At 35.1% G+C, this 18,154-nt stretch overlaps 1 protein-coding gene across 1 annotated transcript in view; it reads left to right on the forward strand.

Moving 5' to 3' along the window:
• LOC114757144 (probable protein arginine N-methyltransferase 6) overlaps nt 1-10,323 on the forward strand; it is a 42,161-nt gene extending 31,838 nt beyond the window's left edge. The window contains exons 8-13 of the mRNA XM_028946136.1: nt 846-924; nt 6,597-6,691; nt 8,383-8,467; nt 8,753-8,949; nt 9,753-9,871; nt 9,960-10,323. Coding sequence (XP_028801969.1) covers nt 846-924; nt 6,597-6,691; nt 8,383-8,467; nt 8,753-8,949; nt 9,753-9,871; nt 9,960-10,002 — 618 coding nt within the window. The 3' untranslated portion in view covers nt 10,003-10,323. The remainder of the gene's footprint in view (nt 1-845; nt 925-6,596; nt 6,692-8,382; nt 8,468-8,752; nt 8,950-9,752; nt 9,872-9,959) is intronic.
• Nucleotides 10,324-18,154: the final 7,831 nt, after the last annotated feature.

Below are 18,154 nucleotides of genomic sequence, written 5' to 3' on the forward strand. Positions count from 1 at the left end.
TACGAGTGATAAAAGGATTTTAATTGTATTGAGTTTGGCAATAGGAGCAAAGGTCTTTTCATAGGCAATGCCATGTGTTTGAGTGAATCCTCTAGCTGAGTCTTGCTTTGTATATGTTTATGGGTTATACTTTGTAGTAAACACCAATTTACAGCTCCCTTTCAACTTCCTTGATGGTAGATTGGTCACCTCCTGATTCTGATTTTTTGCTAGTGATTTCTGCTCCTCATTTATGGCTTCTCTCCATTTTGGATCTTTTACTACCTCTTCAAAGCTTTTAGGCAAGTTTTCATTGTGGTAGAGACGGAGTTGTGCTCTATATAGATCCTTGTTATGGATGCTTCGACTCTCTCAAAGGAAGAAAAGCAGTGAGATATTTTGAAAAAAATGTCAAACAGTTAAAGAATAGGGAAGGAAAGAAGGTAAAGCACATTAATGGCCTATTTGGATGGGGAGAACAATTGTGAGGAAAGAAAATGGAGAAAAGAAAAATCTAGAGAGATAATGTTGTCACTCCTTATGTTTAGATGGATAGGAGAAAACACAGTCAAATCTGATGAAATCAAATTGAAAAATTATACTAAAATTGATCCTAATAATTGATAATATCTATTGAGGATTACTATTAATCCATTTAATAAAGCATAATCTGTTTTGGTAACATGAGTGTGCGAGTGTGCTGTCCGACTAGTTTCACCTGCTATTGTGATACATTTGACAACTCAACAAACATTTCTTGCACTTTAAACCACATTTCCTTAAATGTGCTTGGGACCTCAACAATAATTACTGGATTTAGTATATACTTTGCTATATAAATCTGAATTCTATGTGCTTCTATGTAGCTGTACATGGCTCCTGTAACTCATGCTGACCGATACAGTGAAAGCATTGACTTCTGGCGTAATGTCTATGGAATTGATAGTAAGTTTACTTGCTGTACCTAGATACCCTCTATTTTTGTGATATCAATATCTATATGGTGTGCTTGTGCCAGTTTGAAGTGAACGGTATTCACGTATACGGTATGTGTGAATTTTGATATTTGATTGCTTATAATATGATTTGCATATTAGAAATAGTTCAATACTTACTTTTATATGTTGGATAACATTTCATTTACTTGTTAGTAAAAGGATATGTTTCTATACTGTTGTAGTTTTTTTATCTATTTGTCTTTGTTTTGTTTTTGTTTTTCACTTTCGAAGCTCATATCTAGATAGCTTTAGTTTTTTCCTGATAGATATTGTAGGAAAGTGGGCTTGCCACCTAAGGGCCCAAAACTAAATGTTGTACCTGATTTCCTATTCTTATTACAGTGAATCTCTTCTAATCTCTTGTAAAACTATGGTTATTGTTATTATTTCATTTCTAGGAGGAACATAAGGATATGTTCAGATTTGTACTAATTAGTTGTATTCCCTATATCCCCTATATATAATGTAAGTTGATCTTCAATGAATAATACAATGAACTTTTATTCAAAACTTTCATGGTACAAGAGCCGTGCAAAACACCACGCTCGCAAAACACCACGCTCAATGTCTTTCAAGACTGCGCTGGTGTAGCCATGCCTTTTCGTTGCATATGGCAATAATATGACTGCAATAGGGCAAGGTTTTCTTCACAAGGTAGCGGAACGATGAGGAACTCGTCACTAGTAGGTTGGCCATCGAATCCTTCTCTCAAATGCTGATTACCCATTGTTCAAATGGGACTAATTATCTTCAAAGGTCTCACTATGTTCTCATGTTTGTTCATGGTTGCAATAGGGAAAAATATCTCATAGGGTACTCACCTCTACCAGCCTCAAGTGACCCTCTATTTGGCACATTGTACGCAGTAAGCAACTTTGTTATGCCATGGCTTGTCAATTCTTGATAGTAGAGATTGGCGAAATCTATCTCCTTGCTACAACGACCAAAGAAATTTTGGGTTCTACCAAAGCTAGTTGCTCTACTACAGAAAACACCATTGTTTGCTTTAAGTCAAATGCTTACTCTATGAATTAAGATGAATAATCTATAGTTCGTTATTACACTGCACTAATGAAACTTTGGCAGCAAGTAGACCTTTATGAGGCCTATGAATGGTCATGTCTTATGGATGCTATGCGTTACAAAAAGTTGGTGGATCAGGAACGATGCTACAAGTTGCTACTTGGGCTCAATGAGTCCTTTGGAGATGTATGGGGATGAATCATGAGTCTCAAGGCTCTTCCACTATTGATAGAAGCCTTCAATATTGTCAAATTTGAAGAAAGCATGAAGGCACTAACTAATTCCTCTTCTTTTTCTTCTTCACATTCTAATGGCTCATCTGCTCTTACTATCTGGCTCCCAAGGCAACACCAAAGCAAAAAAGTCTAGCCAATGGTGTGATCACTGTCATAAGAATGGTCACACATGACAAGTGTGTTAGTCACATGGAAAACTTCCACACAACAAACATAAAGGAAAAACTGAAAGTGAGGACTTGATGGTAGGTTCCTCTCCTTCTGATGGTGATACCTTGAGCCATGATTAGTTGTTGCTTCCATGAAAATCGTTAAACAAACATATTTTTGCCTCTGCTAGTTAGACCCCTACATCATTTGGTATTCTGTGTCATGCAAGTATTGTCCTAACTCACTCTCTTGGTAGTGTGACTACATCTAAAAATGTATGGATAGTTGACTTTAGTGCATTCAAGTGTCTATTCTTATAGAGCTGGTATGGAATAATTAATCTAAATTGTATTGATCTATGCACTATAAAGAGAATATATAGAGGAGAAGGAGAATCGGGAAGATTACATGGGAGATCAAGAGTGATTATAGGAATAATTTGAATTAAATCTAAATCCTTATAATTTGCTTAATATTTTGGTAATTACGACCTAGTCAAATATTAACCACACCTCCCCTCAAGTTTGATTATAGATGCTAATCATGTCCAACTCGCTTATGAAGTTCCTTGCTTATGAAGTTCTCAAATAGGTCTTCAGGAAGTCCTTTGGTCAGAATGTCTGCAAGTTGTTGCTTTGAGGTCACATAGGATAGGCGCAAAACTCCATCTTCCACCTTTTCTCTAATGAAGTATTGATCGACCTTGACATGTTTGGTTTTGCTATGTTGAAATTGGGGTAAGAGCCATGTTTAAAGCTACCTTGTTATCACAAAAAAGTTTCATTAGTTCGGTGATCTAAACTCGGGCCTCTTCTACTACTATTTTCAACCATAGTCCCTCCATTATGCCTAAAGCCAGAGCTCTTAATTCTGATTTTGCACTACTTTTGGCTACAGCCTTCTGTTTTTCACTTTGCGAAGTTACTAGATTTCCCTACAGAAAGGTACAATAGCCTGGTGTTGATCTGTTGTTTTCTTGATCACCTGCCCAATCAGCACCAGTATAGATTTTCACTATTCTGGAGTCACATTTCTTGAAGAAGAGTTCTCTTCTAGGTGTTCCTTTCAAGTACCTTAGAATTCTATAAGCTGCATCCAAGTGTTTCTTCCTAGGTGAATGCATTTGTTGACTTGGACACTAATCGCAAAGGCAATATTTGGCCTTGAATGTGATAGATAGATCAATTTCTTTGATACCTCCCAATGTCAACTGGTTCCTCATCTTATTGTTACTTGTTTTCTTTTTCTTCCTTCTCCTTGGTTGTTGCTCTCTTCTTACTTCGTTTGGTGCAACTCTTTTTGACACTAATCAGAGTTTTAATTGGTTTGCAACCAAGCATGCCAGTTTCTTTGAGCAGATCGAGAATATATTTCCTCTGAGAGACATAAATTCCCCTTATTGACTGGGCAACTTCCATTATGAGAAAATACCTTAGTTTTCCTAGGTCTTTCACTCGAACTCTTTATTTAAGGCTGTCTTTATCCTATTTCATATTTACATCATTGTTGGTAAGAATAATATCATTCACATAGACAATAAGGATTGCCATTAGTTCTCTATTTTTCTTGACAAACATTGTATGGTTAGATAAGCTCTGTCTGTAGCCCTCAACTTTAAGGACCTTCGAGAATCTATCAACCATGCACAAGGTGACTGCTTTAACCCATACAAGGATCTTTTCAATTTACATATTTGATTTTGTCTTCCTTTATCAAAACCAGGAGGAAGTATCATGTAGACTTCTTTTAATTCACCCCTGAGAAATGCATTTTTGATATCTAGTTGTTGTAGAGGCCATTCTAAGTTGGCTGCAATTGATAGCAGAACCCTTATTGTGTTCATCTTAGTGTCGGGGCAAATTTCTCGCTGTAATCTATTCCATAGGTCTAAGTAAAGCCCTTGGCACCTAATCGTGCCTTAAACTTGTTGAGAGTGCCATCAGCATTATATTTAGGGGTAAAGACCCATTTGCACCCTACTATTTTCTTCCCTTTTGGTAAGTCAACTACTTCCACGTTCCATTTTTTTCTAATGCCATTATTTCTTCCATCGCTGCCTTCTTCCACTTCAGATGTTCAAGTGCCTCATACATATTATCAGCTATTCTGATTTTGTCAAGATCAGTAACAAAAGCACGATAATTATGAGATAAAGTTGCATACGATACATACTTTTGTATAGAATGCATGGTGCATGAGCAGGTTTTCTTCCTCAAGGCAATGGGCAGATCATTGTGTTTTATTGCCTCAGTGGGTTTAGAAACTTTCATTAGCTCAGACTCTGGCAGGACTCTAGGCAAGTTGGGCTCTATAGTCTCTTTGTCTCGCCTTGAGTAAACTGTGATATTTCTTACCATTCTTATCACCCCCTGCCTTTGGCACTTCCGTAACATTTGGAGGAACAGACTTAACAGATGGAGTAGACTTGAGGAGTGGGGGTATGGGTTCAGGTACACTTTCCAAAGACTAAAATTCACTCCAACTCTCTCCTTGAATTGAAGACTTGGGAAAGAAAGGTTCTTGCTTAGAGAAGGTGACATCGCGGCTAATGAGGAGGCGTTTTGAGACAGGTTCATGACAATTATATCCTTTGTGGCTAGAGGACTACCCTAGAAAAATGCACTTAATGGCTCGAGGATCAAATTTAGACGGGATGATGGAGATGAATAAAAACAGAACAACCAAAGACACGAAGCGGAAGTTGATGATCAAGATGAGCAACAGGATAAGTCTCACGAAGTTTGTTCAAAGGAGAGACAAAGGAAAGAACCCGACTGGGCATACGGTTGATTAATTGAGTTGCTGTAAGAATGGCATGTCCCAAAAAAAAATTTAGGTGCATTGCACATAAAAAGAAGGGCTCTAGCGACTTGAAGAAGGTGCCTATTTTTTCTTTTGGTAATGCCGTTTCGTTATGGATTGTGAGGACAAGAGCTATTGTAAACAATTCCTTTGGCTTTGAGAAATGTAGCTAAATGTTGATTAAAATACTCTGTGCCATTGTCAGCGTATAAAATTTGAATGGTGGTATTAAACTAATTTTTAACTAGATTTAAGAATTCCATGAAGATGGGAGAGACAATAGATTTTTCTTTAAGTAGACCCAAGACATGCATGTATGATTATCAATAAAAGTAAAGAACCATTCGGCATGGGTACGATTGGAAACACGAGACGGCCCCCAAACATCACTATGACTTATATTGAACAAGCGAGTTGGTTTGTAATGGGATGGTGGAAAAGGTATATGATGGTGCTTTGTAAGTTCGCAAAATTTACAATGAAGAATTGAATTCTTATTAATGGTAAAATTTGGAAACAAACATGGCAAATAGGGAAAACTAGGATGACCCATCCTTTTATGCCATAATAAAATGTTATGATCAACAGATGAAGAAACAAGACCATCTATTTGTGAACACAGCAACCACAGTGGAGATGTTGAGATAATAGAGACCATCATGCTCCCTAGCTATGCCAATCATGTTCCTTGATGAGAGATCCTGAAAAACGTAGTAAGTAGGAAAGCAATAAACACCACAATTTGCATGTTTTGTCAACTTGTTAATAGACAGAAGATTACAGGCCAGTAGTGGGACATCTAAAACCGAGTCAAGACAAATAGTGAATAGTGAATAGGAGAACCAAGTAAAAAATGAGAAGAGAGAATGACTATGATTGCTTTGGTATTAGAGGTTTAGGAAAAAATATGTATGAATCAATATTAATGGCTTTCTAGTCCTATACTATTTACATCAATCATAGGATATCTAATATGTATACACTATGGAAGAGAAGTTACCAAGATTCATCTAAAGTTTTACTAGATAATCATACGACTAATACAGATAGAGCCCAATGACACAGCTAAACCTTCCTAACAAAGAAAACAAAGCTTTTAAAAAATATGATATCTGTCCCATCTGAATTGAGGGAGTTAGTAATTAAGAATGCAGCAAAAAATGGAAAAATGAAATAGAAACAGAATGTGTAAGTGAACCTCATTTGTTGGGCTTGGGCTCAGGGTTTTCGATAGGTGTTGTGGGGAAAATATTTTAGCACAAGTTCTTTGCTATGAGAAAATGAACTTAATTGGAAAACTTGTTATATGGTATATGTGGATTGATGTAGATCTATATTCAAATCGATAGATGTGTGTCCATAAATATCCTATTTCCTTTTATCCATTATATTTTGATTTTGGTTGCAGTGTCTGCCATGTTACCTTTAGCTAAACAATGTGCATTTGAAGAACCTTCTGTGGAAACAATAACGGGTGAAAATGTTTTGACATGGCCACATGTGGTGAGTCTTCATGTTAACGCTGATTTATTTTTCGTACATTCCCTCTAGCATCATTGTATATTTCAGCCCGCCTGTGATTCCTTTTTAAAACTCAATCCCTGCCTGGGGTTGCTTCCAGATAATGTAAGATTCTACAGATAGTCGTCAAAGGTGTTCCAATTGGCTCGTTTGAGAAATGGTTTATCACGCTAACAAGATCGGCTGTATTTGGTCTAATGTGGGAGAGAGATCAATTTGCCAACAAGTTATTGGTACTTGCCCTTATTGACAGGAGCTGGAAGTATCTCTACCTTCCTAGGCTTCTTTTTTGTGTCCCTTTTCTTTTCTTCAAAACTGATGTTGACTTCCATAGGTGTAGTTGCATGCCTACACCTCAACATCCCTATCTCCTTTAAGAGATCAAGCGTATATTTTCTTTGGGATGCTATTATCCCCTTTCTCGATCTGCCAACTTCCACCCTAGGTCTTTTGCTTCAAATTAAGCTGCAAATAACTTCAAGTTCTGGGTTTCATTGAGAACATTTCTTGTAATTATTATGTCATCTACATAAACTATTAGCACTGTTCTTCCACCATGAGCCTTTACAGAGTATGAACTATTTGACGCTGAGTGTGTCCATTCTTCTTGACTACCTCAGTGAATCTTAAAACCATGCCAAAGGAGATTGCTTTACTAATGTTCTGTTGAATCGAAATACTTGCTGCGAAAGCCTTCATATCAGGAGATAACCTCTTGTAACAGACAAAATTAGCCTTCATATCTGGAGAAAAGCACGTTTGTGACGCTCTCTTCTGCCCAACCGTATTTTGATCTCACTCCTTTTTTTAACCTGGCTTTGATGCAGTGTGGAATTCTGGGGGAAATGTAGTTTTCTCATTCACATGAAAGATAGGATACATCCGAATCTGCAAAGAGATATAAAAGAATAAAACCTAATAAATGAGGCTAATAAATGCTAATAACTATATACAATAAAAGCAGGTATTTAAACAGAGTCACTTTTTGGGTCTTTAAATATTCCCTTTGGTCCAAAGAGATGGAGTTCAGTCTTTGGGCTAGTGTAGTGAGTTTGGGAGAGTAGTGGCTCTCAGAAGTTCAGTGGCTTATGTTATGTGTTGTGTATTGTAGGTTGTTACTTGTATTCTGTAACTCTTATCTAATTGTAATTTCTATTTATGGGTGTATGAGGGAACTGGGGTTGGTTTGAGTCATTCTTTCTCTTCTAATCCAACTTTATTATTCAACAAAAGTGTGATCATTCCCACATTATTTGTTGCCATTTCTGGATTATCAGCACCACATTATTTATTACCATGCCAAGCAATAATTCAGCTCATAAGATTAGATTATTAAGCGAAGCCCATAGATAATGTAATTGTAGTTTCTTGCAGCTGGCATCTTCCCTTGCTGCTGAAGAAGTGTTATTCCTGAGTTTGTTCTTTAATTGAGATAAAGGAAACCCTTTCAAATGCCTCTTGTATTACAATATATTGCTAGTTTTCACCCTACTCGGTGACTAGTGGAATACTTTGAAGACAAATTCAAAATTTGATAAGAAAATATATCTTTATAAAAACTTCCATTTGTAACTGTTTCCATACATGCATGTTTGAGTTTGTTATATTTCAAAAATTTCTCCCTTTCACATAGCCAGTATTGTTTCCAAAATTTTGATAATTTACCTTTACAGGTAATACATGTTGACTGTTATTCGGTTACCATCCATGAGCTAGAATCTGTTTCAACTAGATATAAGTTTAAGTCAATGATGCGAGGTAACCTTTCCTATGCATGTTCTATTCTCATTTATGTATTTCTAATTGATACTTTTTCTCTCTGCTTATCTTGATCACCCCTCTTTCGCTCCTTTTATTTAAAGCGTATTCTCAAATTCCATGGGTCAAACTCAATTTTTTCTGTGTTCTAGTCCATAGGCCATGTTTTCAGCTCTGTTTTAAAGCTTACCTATGAGTTTTTATAGTCATTATTATAAATGACAAAATAAATGTTCACTTGTTCCTCGTAATGTGTTATGGTAATATATTTCCCATTTTTTCCAGCTCCATTGCATGGGTTTGCATTTTGGTTTGATGTTGAATTTAATGGACCCGCAACTACACCAGCAAATTCTTATTTTACAAATTTGTCTGTTGACAACCATCCAACGGATGGAAGTCACCGAAAGAAACGGACAAATCCTAGCGAGGCATTGGTTCTATCCACTGCACCCGAGGACCCTCCAACCCATTGGCAACAGGTGCTGTTTGTTTTTATAATTTCTAGTATGCAGATAAGCTGTCTTAGTTTCATTGCTTGGCAGTGTGTTCAACTTTCAGCATTTGTGTTTTGCTTACCTTGAAGATATTCCAAGGCAAAAAACTCAAACATGTTATCTTAATATATCTTAAATCTTCCGGAATCTATCTGCAGCACTCACAGTAACCTAGACAACGTGCCTCCACACGGGATCTTAGACTTAGCACTATGGTACATGGCATATAATTTCTTAATATAAGTCGAAACAATTCAAGTAAGCTAGAGAACTTGCCTCCACACAGGTTCTTGGTATCATGGTCCATGACATGCTGTTTGGTGCAAGGCAACGTTCAAAATAAGGCTATTTACCTTGTATAATTTAATATAAGTCTAATCAATTCCTGGATAATCGAATAACTTTAGTCTATGAATGAACAATACGAGTTTATGTAAACATTTAGGAGCTCTTTTTACCAGGCGTCTTGGGCATATCCTTGACGCTGGTGCCGCTGCAACACACTGACAACAAATCTGACAATTGCCAGGGTAAATGGGGAAAATAGTGTAAGAAAAAGCATAGAACGATAATAGAATATCCATGAGGACTGGTCAATGGGATATAAATTAGGACCTGGGCATGAGCGCTTGCCAAGGTGTTCTAAAGCTATAGCTTCATGATGTGTGTAGCATGATGACCTTCCTTGTTTAGTGGTTTCTGTTGTTTGTTTTGGTTTTTTGGTCAAACTTCGGTTTAATTGAAATCTATAATTTATGTTTGATTAATGTTTTTTGCACTATGTGTAGACGTTGATATACTTCTATGATCCCGTAGAACTAGAGCAAGATCAAGTTATTGAAGGCTCAGTGGTGCTGTCTCAAAGCAAAGAAAATCGTCGATTTATGAATATTCGCCTAGAATATTCGTGAGTTGGAGCGTGTTTTATCACAACATTTTTATGGTTACTTGGAAGCATCTTTACTTGGTTTCTAATTTTATTCTTATCATTGCAGCTCAGGTGGTCGATCCTATGTGAAAGAATCTGTTATGAGATGAGTGAGCAGGTAGTTTTGATCGTCTTTGGCATGAAAGCTGACTTCGGTGTTGCAACAGAAACTTTGTGATTATACAAGATTCGAACGGAGCATCTAATACACTTGACGGGATATATACACATTGCATTAGAGTTAGGTCAACATGTTGAAATTTTGATGTAACCCTATTGATGTATTGTTTTTTTTTTGGGGCCAACCCTGTGATGCTAAAAATATACATTTTAGTTGTCCATGAGGTTGTATACTGACGCGGATCTTGTTTCTTGAAGAATAATATTTCATTTATATTTGCTGGACTTTAGCTGCAATATTCTTGTTATTATATCTGAATTTCAATTGTGTATCATTAAGATGACATTTGGTTACTCTAAATTTAATTTGGATGGTGCAAATTCATAGTTCTTTTATATTTTAAGCTAAAATTTAACCTTAAAAAAGTAGCAATTTAAAGAATATATCAAAAATCCTGGAAAAAATTTGTAAATGACAAGTAAGGAATTCTGATATACAAAATATCAAATCACTCCACCTGTACCAATTTGGAATTTTCAAATGTTGCCGAAAGATGCTGCTGCCCTTGAGTTGTATAGAAAAGCAAGTACGGGGCAGAAAGAATGTTGGCGCTCTTCAAGATGGGATGCTAACAATTGCAAAGAAAGCAAGGGTATGCTATTTTGAAGCAAGTTTTCCTCTTCTGAGGCGGCCATCTTCATCCTTCTCTTTTTGTTGGTCATTCGGGAGGGGTTGGTTTGGAGGCAAGCGGGCTCAGGAGAAGGGAGGTAAACATGTGACATTTTTCCAACAAAGCCTTAGCCCCAAGGCACCTCAACCTATCTATCTATGGAGAGGAGTTAATGGTTGTGGTCTAACATTGGCATTAATACTTGGAAAGAGGCAAATTTTTCAATAGAACTGATCAACAAAGTCTTAAGTATCTTATTGGGCGGAAATTAAAAACTCCCTCCAAATGTAGTGGATAGCCAAGCTTACATGAGATAAATTACAAAAAGGAGGGATGATAGGGATGATAATACTAAGGCTAATCATTGTCAACGTTACCTAGTACACAGCTATTGCAAAAGGTTCTAGACGCTGCCAATTTAGAAATGACTCCAAATTGGCTTCATTAATAATTGGCATAGGTGTTGGAGGTGTTTTGGGATCCTTTACTCGCAATGGTTAAAAAAACAAGTTGGTGGTTGGCAAGGATGCCTCTTGTAATATCCTGAATTTTGGACTTGAAAGTGTAAGGATTAGCCTAAGATGAATAGGCTATTAAGTTCTTTTGAGTAGAAGTTTCAAAAATGTGAGAGAAAAGCTCAAAGGTCTTTAGGAACTAAACTGCAAATTTGAAAAGTCCTAGGGGCTAAAGTATAAATATAGTTAGAGACTTTGGTGAACTTTTGAGGCATAAAAGTGAGAAAAGAGCTTAGTTACGGGCCAAATGTTATATTCGAGGTTTAGCTAAAATAGTAATTTTGAAAAGTTTCGGGTCAAAAAGGGCAAAGACGAAAATTATGTCTAAAAATTTCAAAAAAATGGGAAATGGTGTCTTAACTCCTTTTTGTGAAGAAAAATGATGAAAATACCCCTGAGATGACTTTAATAGAATTTTTAAAGTTACGGCTCATTTTGAGATATATAGCTAGAACTATTTATTTAAGCCACACAGAGGCCTTAGAAAAATAAGTAAAAATGAGAATTCATGAGTTAAGAGACTACAAAAAATTATGAAATTAGTCTCATCTACAAAAGGCGAGCAGAATGACTTTAAAACTATTTAAGACCCGGTTATGCCATTTAGGGACATTTTACGGGAAATTCAAAAAGAAATATGTACAAGCTAAGTTATGGTTTGAGAAAATTCATAGAATTTTTCAAAAATTAAAGAAAGTTTATGGTATGGATGGATGAATTTTTAGAGTTTTGGATCGAATAAAATGCTTTAGTTAAATATTAAATAATTAATGTCTTCTAAATAGGAGACAAAAAGATAAGGTTCATTAATAACATGCTAAGTCAGCATGCTGAGTTGCTAAAACGTTTTTATGACGCCATTATGGAGATTTTGAGTCATCATTTGAGTCACCAGCTTTAAGGATAGTAGGAAAAGCAAAACTCAATAAGGGTAGGGTTTATACAGTCCTCTATCTACCTGGTACAGTAAAATCTCTACCCTGTGACTCAGGGAGGTTGACTGACCTTTCAATAGAGCTGACTATTTTCCTCTTTGCTCCTCTATAATGGCACCAAAATCAAAACTTTTCCATTGATTAAAAATTTCATGAAAGCTTGTGGAAAAGAAAAGGAACTGGCAAGAGACAAATGAGACTGGTAGATTGGAAGCTTGTTAAGTAAGCTTTCTAATTCTCTCTTCCCTCTTCATTTCACTCCACCGAAGAGCTCTTTATTGGTAGAATTCTTTCTAGGCCATTTGATGAACACTTTACAAATTGGTGATGACACATGGAAAAATCATGAAATAGGTGGCTTAATCAAGAAACACATGGCAATGCACATGAGTCACATGGGAATTAAAGCTTCTAAAAGCCAAGACACTTGTCATCTTTGATGGACACTTGGCAGGATCATATAAAGGGTGATTTGAGCAAATGACATATGTTATGGCAAAGGTAAATGAGATAAACCAAGATAAATAGTAACTCTTGCATTATAGATACTATACCCTCCTATTCATCATAAAATTTCAGCCAAAGAGAAAAAAGAGAGGAGGAGGCCAAAGTCTATGGAGGGAAAAGGAGAATAGAAAGAGTAATGGTAGCCATGCAAGATGTAACATCCCAAATTTTAGGCCTAGAAGTACTAAAATTACCCTAAACTTGCAGGCTACTGGAGCTTTTTTTGTAAGAGTTCCAGAATTTTTCTAGAAGGATGAGAAGATTCCTAGGGATCAAATTACAAAGTTAAAACCTTTTGGAACCATGAGACAGGCAAGTTAGAGATTTGGATAAAGTCTTGAGAGATCGAGTATGGGATTGGAAATGGTTAAGGATCAAAGGTTGTGTCGAGAATGTCAGTGAGATGATTCCTAAAGTTAAATCCAAGTAGGGACCTAATCGTAAATTTGAAAAACAGGCCAAAAAGGTAGTGATGGAGACTACACAAAAATTTTTTTAGAAAAACCCCAAAATATTCTATAAAAATGGGAAATGAAGTTTTGAGGCCTGTAAGGGGTTGAAAATAACAAAAATACCCCTAGAGCAAATTGATGAAATTCCTAGGGTTTTGGTTGACTATAAATACTAATCCAAATTGAATTATTTAAAATACGAGGAGGCCTAAAATAATTGGAGAAAAATGGAGAACAAATATTTGAGAAATTATCATCAGTTTTAAAAATGATTTCATCCCAGAAAGCAAAGAGGGTGGCTTTAACAGAATTTAAAGCCTATTTATACATTATTCGAGGAAAGTCAAAATAAATCGACTATGGGTTAACTTTTGATTTGAGAAAAATTAAAAAAATTTGCTATGATGCAAAGGTAGTATTGGTACCCAAAGATAGATTCTCAGAGTCATAGACTAATAGAAAGTATTTGGTCAAGTTTACTCTAACATAAATATTATTAAATGTTTCAATGAAAGAACAAAGGGAAGAGTGATTTGACCATGTCGTTATGCCTTGGGGTTCAATGCAAGAAATTTATAATCAGATCTAAGAGTTAAAATATAGCAGTGCAATTTGGGTCGTGTTCGTGTAGAGCCTTTATTGATGACATAAGCTAGACTAAATACCATCTAGTGAAATGAAAGGGGTTTGGGTTTTGAAGATTTAATTGAATTGTGACTAATGTATATGCAATAAAAATAAACCTAAGCTACTATATTTTTGGATTTTTAATAAAATGATGATGGAATGGAAATGGATGATAATGGGCCTCTTGAAAATGGATTAGTACAATCATTGTTCATAAAAGATACTGTGAGTTTATTTTCACTAAATCTTCCTAAATAGTAAACCTCAAATACCATTGAGTCTAATGTCTTAATTCATGAATCCAGTCCTTAAGACATTGTGAAGTCCTCTTAGTGTGTGCTTATGATCAGTCAATGCATTAGATTCAATTAAAAACCCTTTTCTTCCCAAGCATGATCATGTTGAATGAAAAGGAAGTAAGTAGTCAAAACTAAATATATATACAATTGCATATATTGAAGAGCATAAATCCTCATTAACTAATCCAAAACACAAATTAATCATCCAACAGTAATTACAATCATAGTCAAAGAGTTTAACTACAAATTACTATTCCTAAGACCTAGGAAATCATAAACCTATAGCTAAACAAAGGATGAATCAAGCACCATCTTCCATCTTCAAGGGTAGAATCCTAGCCCTCCATAGCTTCAAAAACAACTCCAATCAAAGTAAAATCATCAGCTATGGTAGCTAGGAGTAGAGGAAAATGGGAATGGAATGAAAAAAAGTTGAAGGAAATAGATGGAGAAGAATATGGAGAGGGAGAGGCATGAAGATGAGTGAATAGAGGTGTAGGAGATGAGAGAATGGAGTGTTAGTCGAAAATAGGGTTTTTGGATGTTTAAGGGGTAAGTTTAGCTTAGATTATATGAACGGGTGCTCTATTTTTTTGTTCTGCTCCGAATCTGGCACTGTTGATATGAGGACTTTATCGCGGTGAAGGTATCCTAAATAGAAACTGATGTACATTTTCACACTTGTGCCGTTGCGCAGAATTTTCTTGGCTGTGATGGATAGTTCCAAAATCAATACTATGAGTTCTCATGTTGTGTAATCCCTTGGCCTTCAATCTTGGCTCTAATTCTCAAGTATCCTGCAATGAAAAGGAATAATTTGTCCAAGAAATTAATTGAATACAATTAATAACCAATTATAACAATTTTATCCTTAAAAAGAGACTAAATTAAAGCAAAGACACTTAATCCAAATTAAGCATAATTTTCACAAAAAGAGCCACTAACCTATGATAAAAGCCTTAAAATGATATAAAATAATAGAGAAAAATTAGGCTTAATCAAAGAGCACCACTCCCTCTTTATACATGTTAAATAATGCCATGTGAGGTTATTTGTGATTAAAAAAAAGGGTGCCAGCACAGGTTCCAGGTTACTGGGTAAGTTAGGATATAGAGAAGTACCCAATACGATGTAAAATTATGAAAATCGGTGGAGGAATAGCTAAGGGTATAATTGTCACATCCTGTTAATTTTAACCCTAAAAATAGGAAATACAAAATAGTCCAAGGGTTAGGAATTGTAGCAGATAAATAGAAAGAGCAACTTTTGAACTAAAACTAAACAAGAGACCGAACTGTCATTTTCAAAATATCTGGTCAAAACAGAATAGACTGGAAAATTATACCAAAATTCTAAAAAATTCATAAAAATTTATGAAAAATAGAATAAAGCCTTCAGGACAGTATTTGAGGCCTGAAAGATAAAAATAGCGTGAAAATATTTATTTCAAAATTTTCTATAATTTCATGAAATTTCAGCTAAATAAGGGAAAATTGGCCGAATTGAATTATTTAAAATATATAAAGGCCTCAATAATTTGAGAGGTTATTATGAATTTTAAAATTGTTCCTAGCCTTTGGAGATACAGAGGTTAGTTTTAAAATATTTAGAGTCAAATTATATGGCAAAATAAAATATGAGAAAATTAGGAATACCTCTCCTTATTAAGAGGAAGCTATTGGCACAAAGAAATGAATTTTTAAAAATACTGGATTGAACAAGATCCAAGAAAAATTCAACTGGTATTTTGAGATTATACAACATAATAATCATAAGCTTAGTGGAACAAAATTTTTCCTAATTTTTCTTGTTGGATTTGGCGCCAAATGAGGAGAGGGAGGACCTTTGGTGGAATAATAAAATTTATTGAAAGTTAGGCTTGAAGAATGGAATTATGCATAAGAGATGGTGATTTTTCTCACATGCATGCCAGGTGGTTCTTCAGGTATCCTATGAGGTGGCATCTTTATTCTATGAGAAGACACCTAAAAGGGCTTGAGTGGCAAGATCATAGGGGATTTAGGAGTAAGATGATGCCAAGTGTAGGGTTAAAAATGGATGGTGATTGAAGTTACCATATGGTAAGATTTTGATCAAGTTTATAAATACTCTTCCCTCTCTTCCTTAGCCAAAAATTTGGCCAACTTAAAGCAAGGAAGAGTAGAACATTCCGCCTAAGAGAGAAGGAAGGAGGAGGAGAAGAAGAATAGGCTAAGCCTAGGTGCAATTAAGTCCTAGATCAAGGTAAGAGCTTGGTTTTCCTTCTAGTCTATGATGCTCTTGGATTGATGGTTTTAAACATGATTTTGGTGGAGTTTGAAGGTTGAAAACCCTAAGCGGAGATGCTGCCCAAATTGGTTCATAATGAAATATGAATGATTCAAAGTTTATATATGGATTAGAGGGTAGAAAATGGTTGATTGATGGTGTTTAAATTTTTTCATTAGAATGATTTCAACTCGTGAAACCTAGGGCTATATTTTGGCAAGATTTGATTCTCCATGCTAGGGTTTGATTTTTGTTATTTTGATGCTTTTAATGAGTTTAGAAGGTGACTTTGTGTAGGGTTATGTGGAAAACGTGTTTAGAAGCATTAAAATTGAAGATGAAATTTTGGAACCTCTTGACCAAAAGGAAAAATAAGGGGAGGAGTTGGATTTTAATAAATCTATGTTCATATATAGATTTTTCATGAAAAATCATGTAGGAAAAACATGTGGGAGTTATGTTAAGAAAGATGATACTAAAACCTTAAAATAAGGGTTAAAAGGTTAGGGTTTTAGATTAAAATGTTTGATGGCATTATTTAAATTGATTTGAAGAGCCATTGTTCTTTGCTTGATAGGCATTATTGTTGTTCAAGAAAAGGCTCAAGAAATCAAGGAATCAAGTGTGTCAAAAGGTAGTATAGAACTTATAATTTTAATGTTCACTTGCATGGTTTGTTGCTATATGTTATTTCTTGTTTATATGTCATGATGTGGTAGAGATAGATATATGATGATGTGCTTCACTCCTTGCAATTTATACCTTGGTATGATATATTGTTTCTGACACATCTAGAAATTTCATAACTAAGAGGACGGAAATCCCTGGACATTTAAAGGCCAGAATAATGGAAAGAAATATGAAAATTTGGGAAAATATGTTAGAAATTCTCAAAAATTAGTAAATAATTATGGAAGGTAGAGAAAAAGTCCCTAGACAATATTCAAGGCTTAAAAGTTGAAATTATGATGGAAAGCAATAATTATTGAATTCTCAGTAATTATTGAAAATTGACTAATTAGGAAAAATTGGTCAAAAATTAATTATGAAAAATAGTTTTGAGCCTTAGAAAATTAAGAAAAAATAAGGATAAAGTGTCTTGAGAATTATAAGACATTGTACTAGTGGTTTTATTCCCAAAATACTCTTCCTTAATTTTTAAGGGAAGTTAAAGTACAATTATGCTAATTAGGGTTTTATTTGGGAAAATTCTGAATAAATACTTATGAGGCTAGATAAATCCCAATAAAATTTATGAAACTTCTATGAGATTAATAAGAGGTTATAAAATGATTAGGAAGGTTTTAATGAGTTCAGAGACCTGAAAAAGGTAACTCTCAAGTAAGAAAACTAATATAGTAAGAAAATTAGTTTCTATTAATAATACAAATTCATTAATCAGAGCAAAGGAAGGCTCCTTAGGAAGGGAAAATTAATAAGAAAATGTTAAGGATCTGATAGAAATTTATTAGGTAGCTCAGATCATTGATATAAAAAAAGACCAAACTATTTCAGTATAAAAAGAGTGCTGAAAGAGGGAAAAAGTACACACCTTTTTACTTGGCTATCATATTGCTACTTGTCAAGCTAGAGATGGAGAGCATTTTAACTACTAAAATCCATTTCATTTGGAATTAAATAAAGGAACGAGAAAATGCAAGAACAAAGCTTAGCTTGACATATCATCATTGTAATTCCATTGAACTTGGGTGGCATTTAATTAACTTAAGGCTTATAATAGAGTCCTCCTCCTCTCACAAGACACAATTTTCAGCCAACCTAGGGGAACCTCTTGCAAAATATTTTCTTGAAGTGTAATCAAGGAGAAGCTTGAAGATTTGATCATACAAGGTTGCATCCAAGGTTAG

This window comes from Neltuma alba, unplaced genomic scaffold, assembly GCF_004799145.2.
Source record: "Neltuma alba isolate B1F8T4 unplaced genomic scaffold, ASM479914v2 tig00010569_pilon, whole genome shotgun sequence".
Lineage (NCBI taxonomy): Eukaryota > Viridiplantae > Streptophyta > Magnoliopsida > Fabales > Fabaceae > Neltuma > Neltuma alba.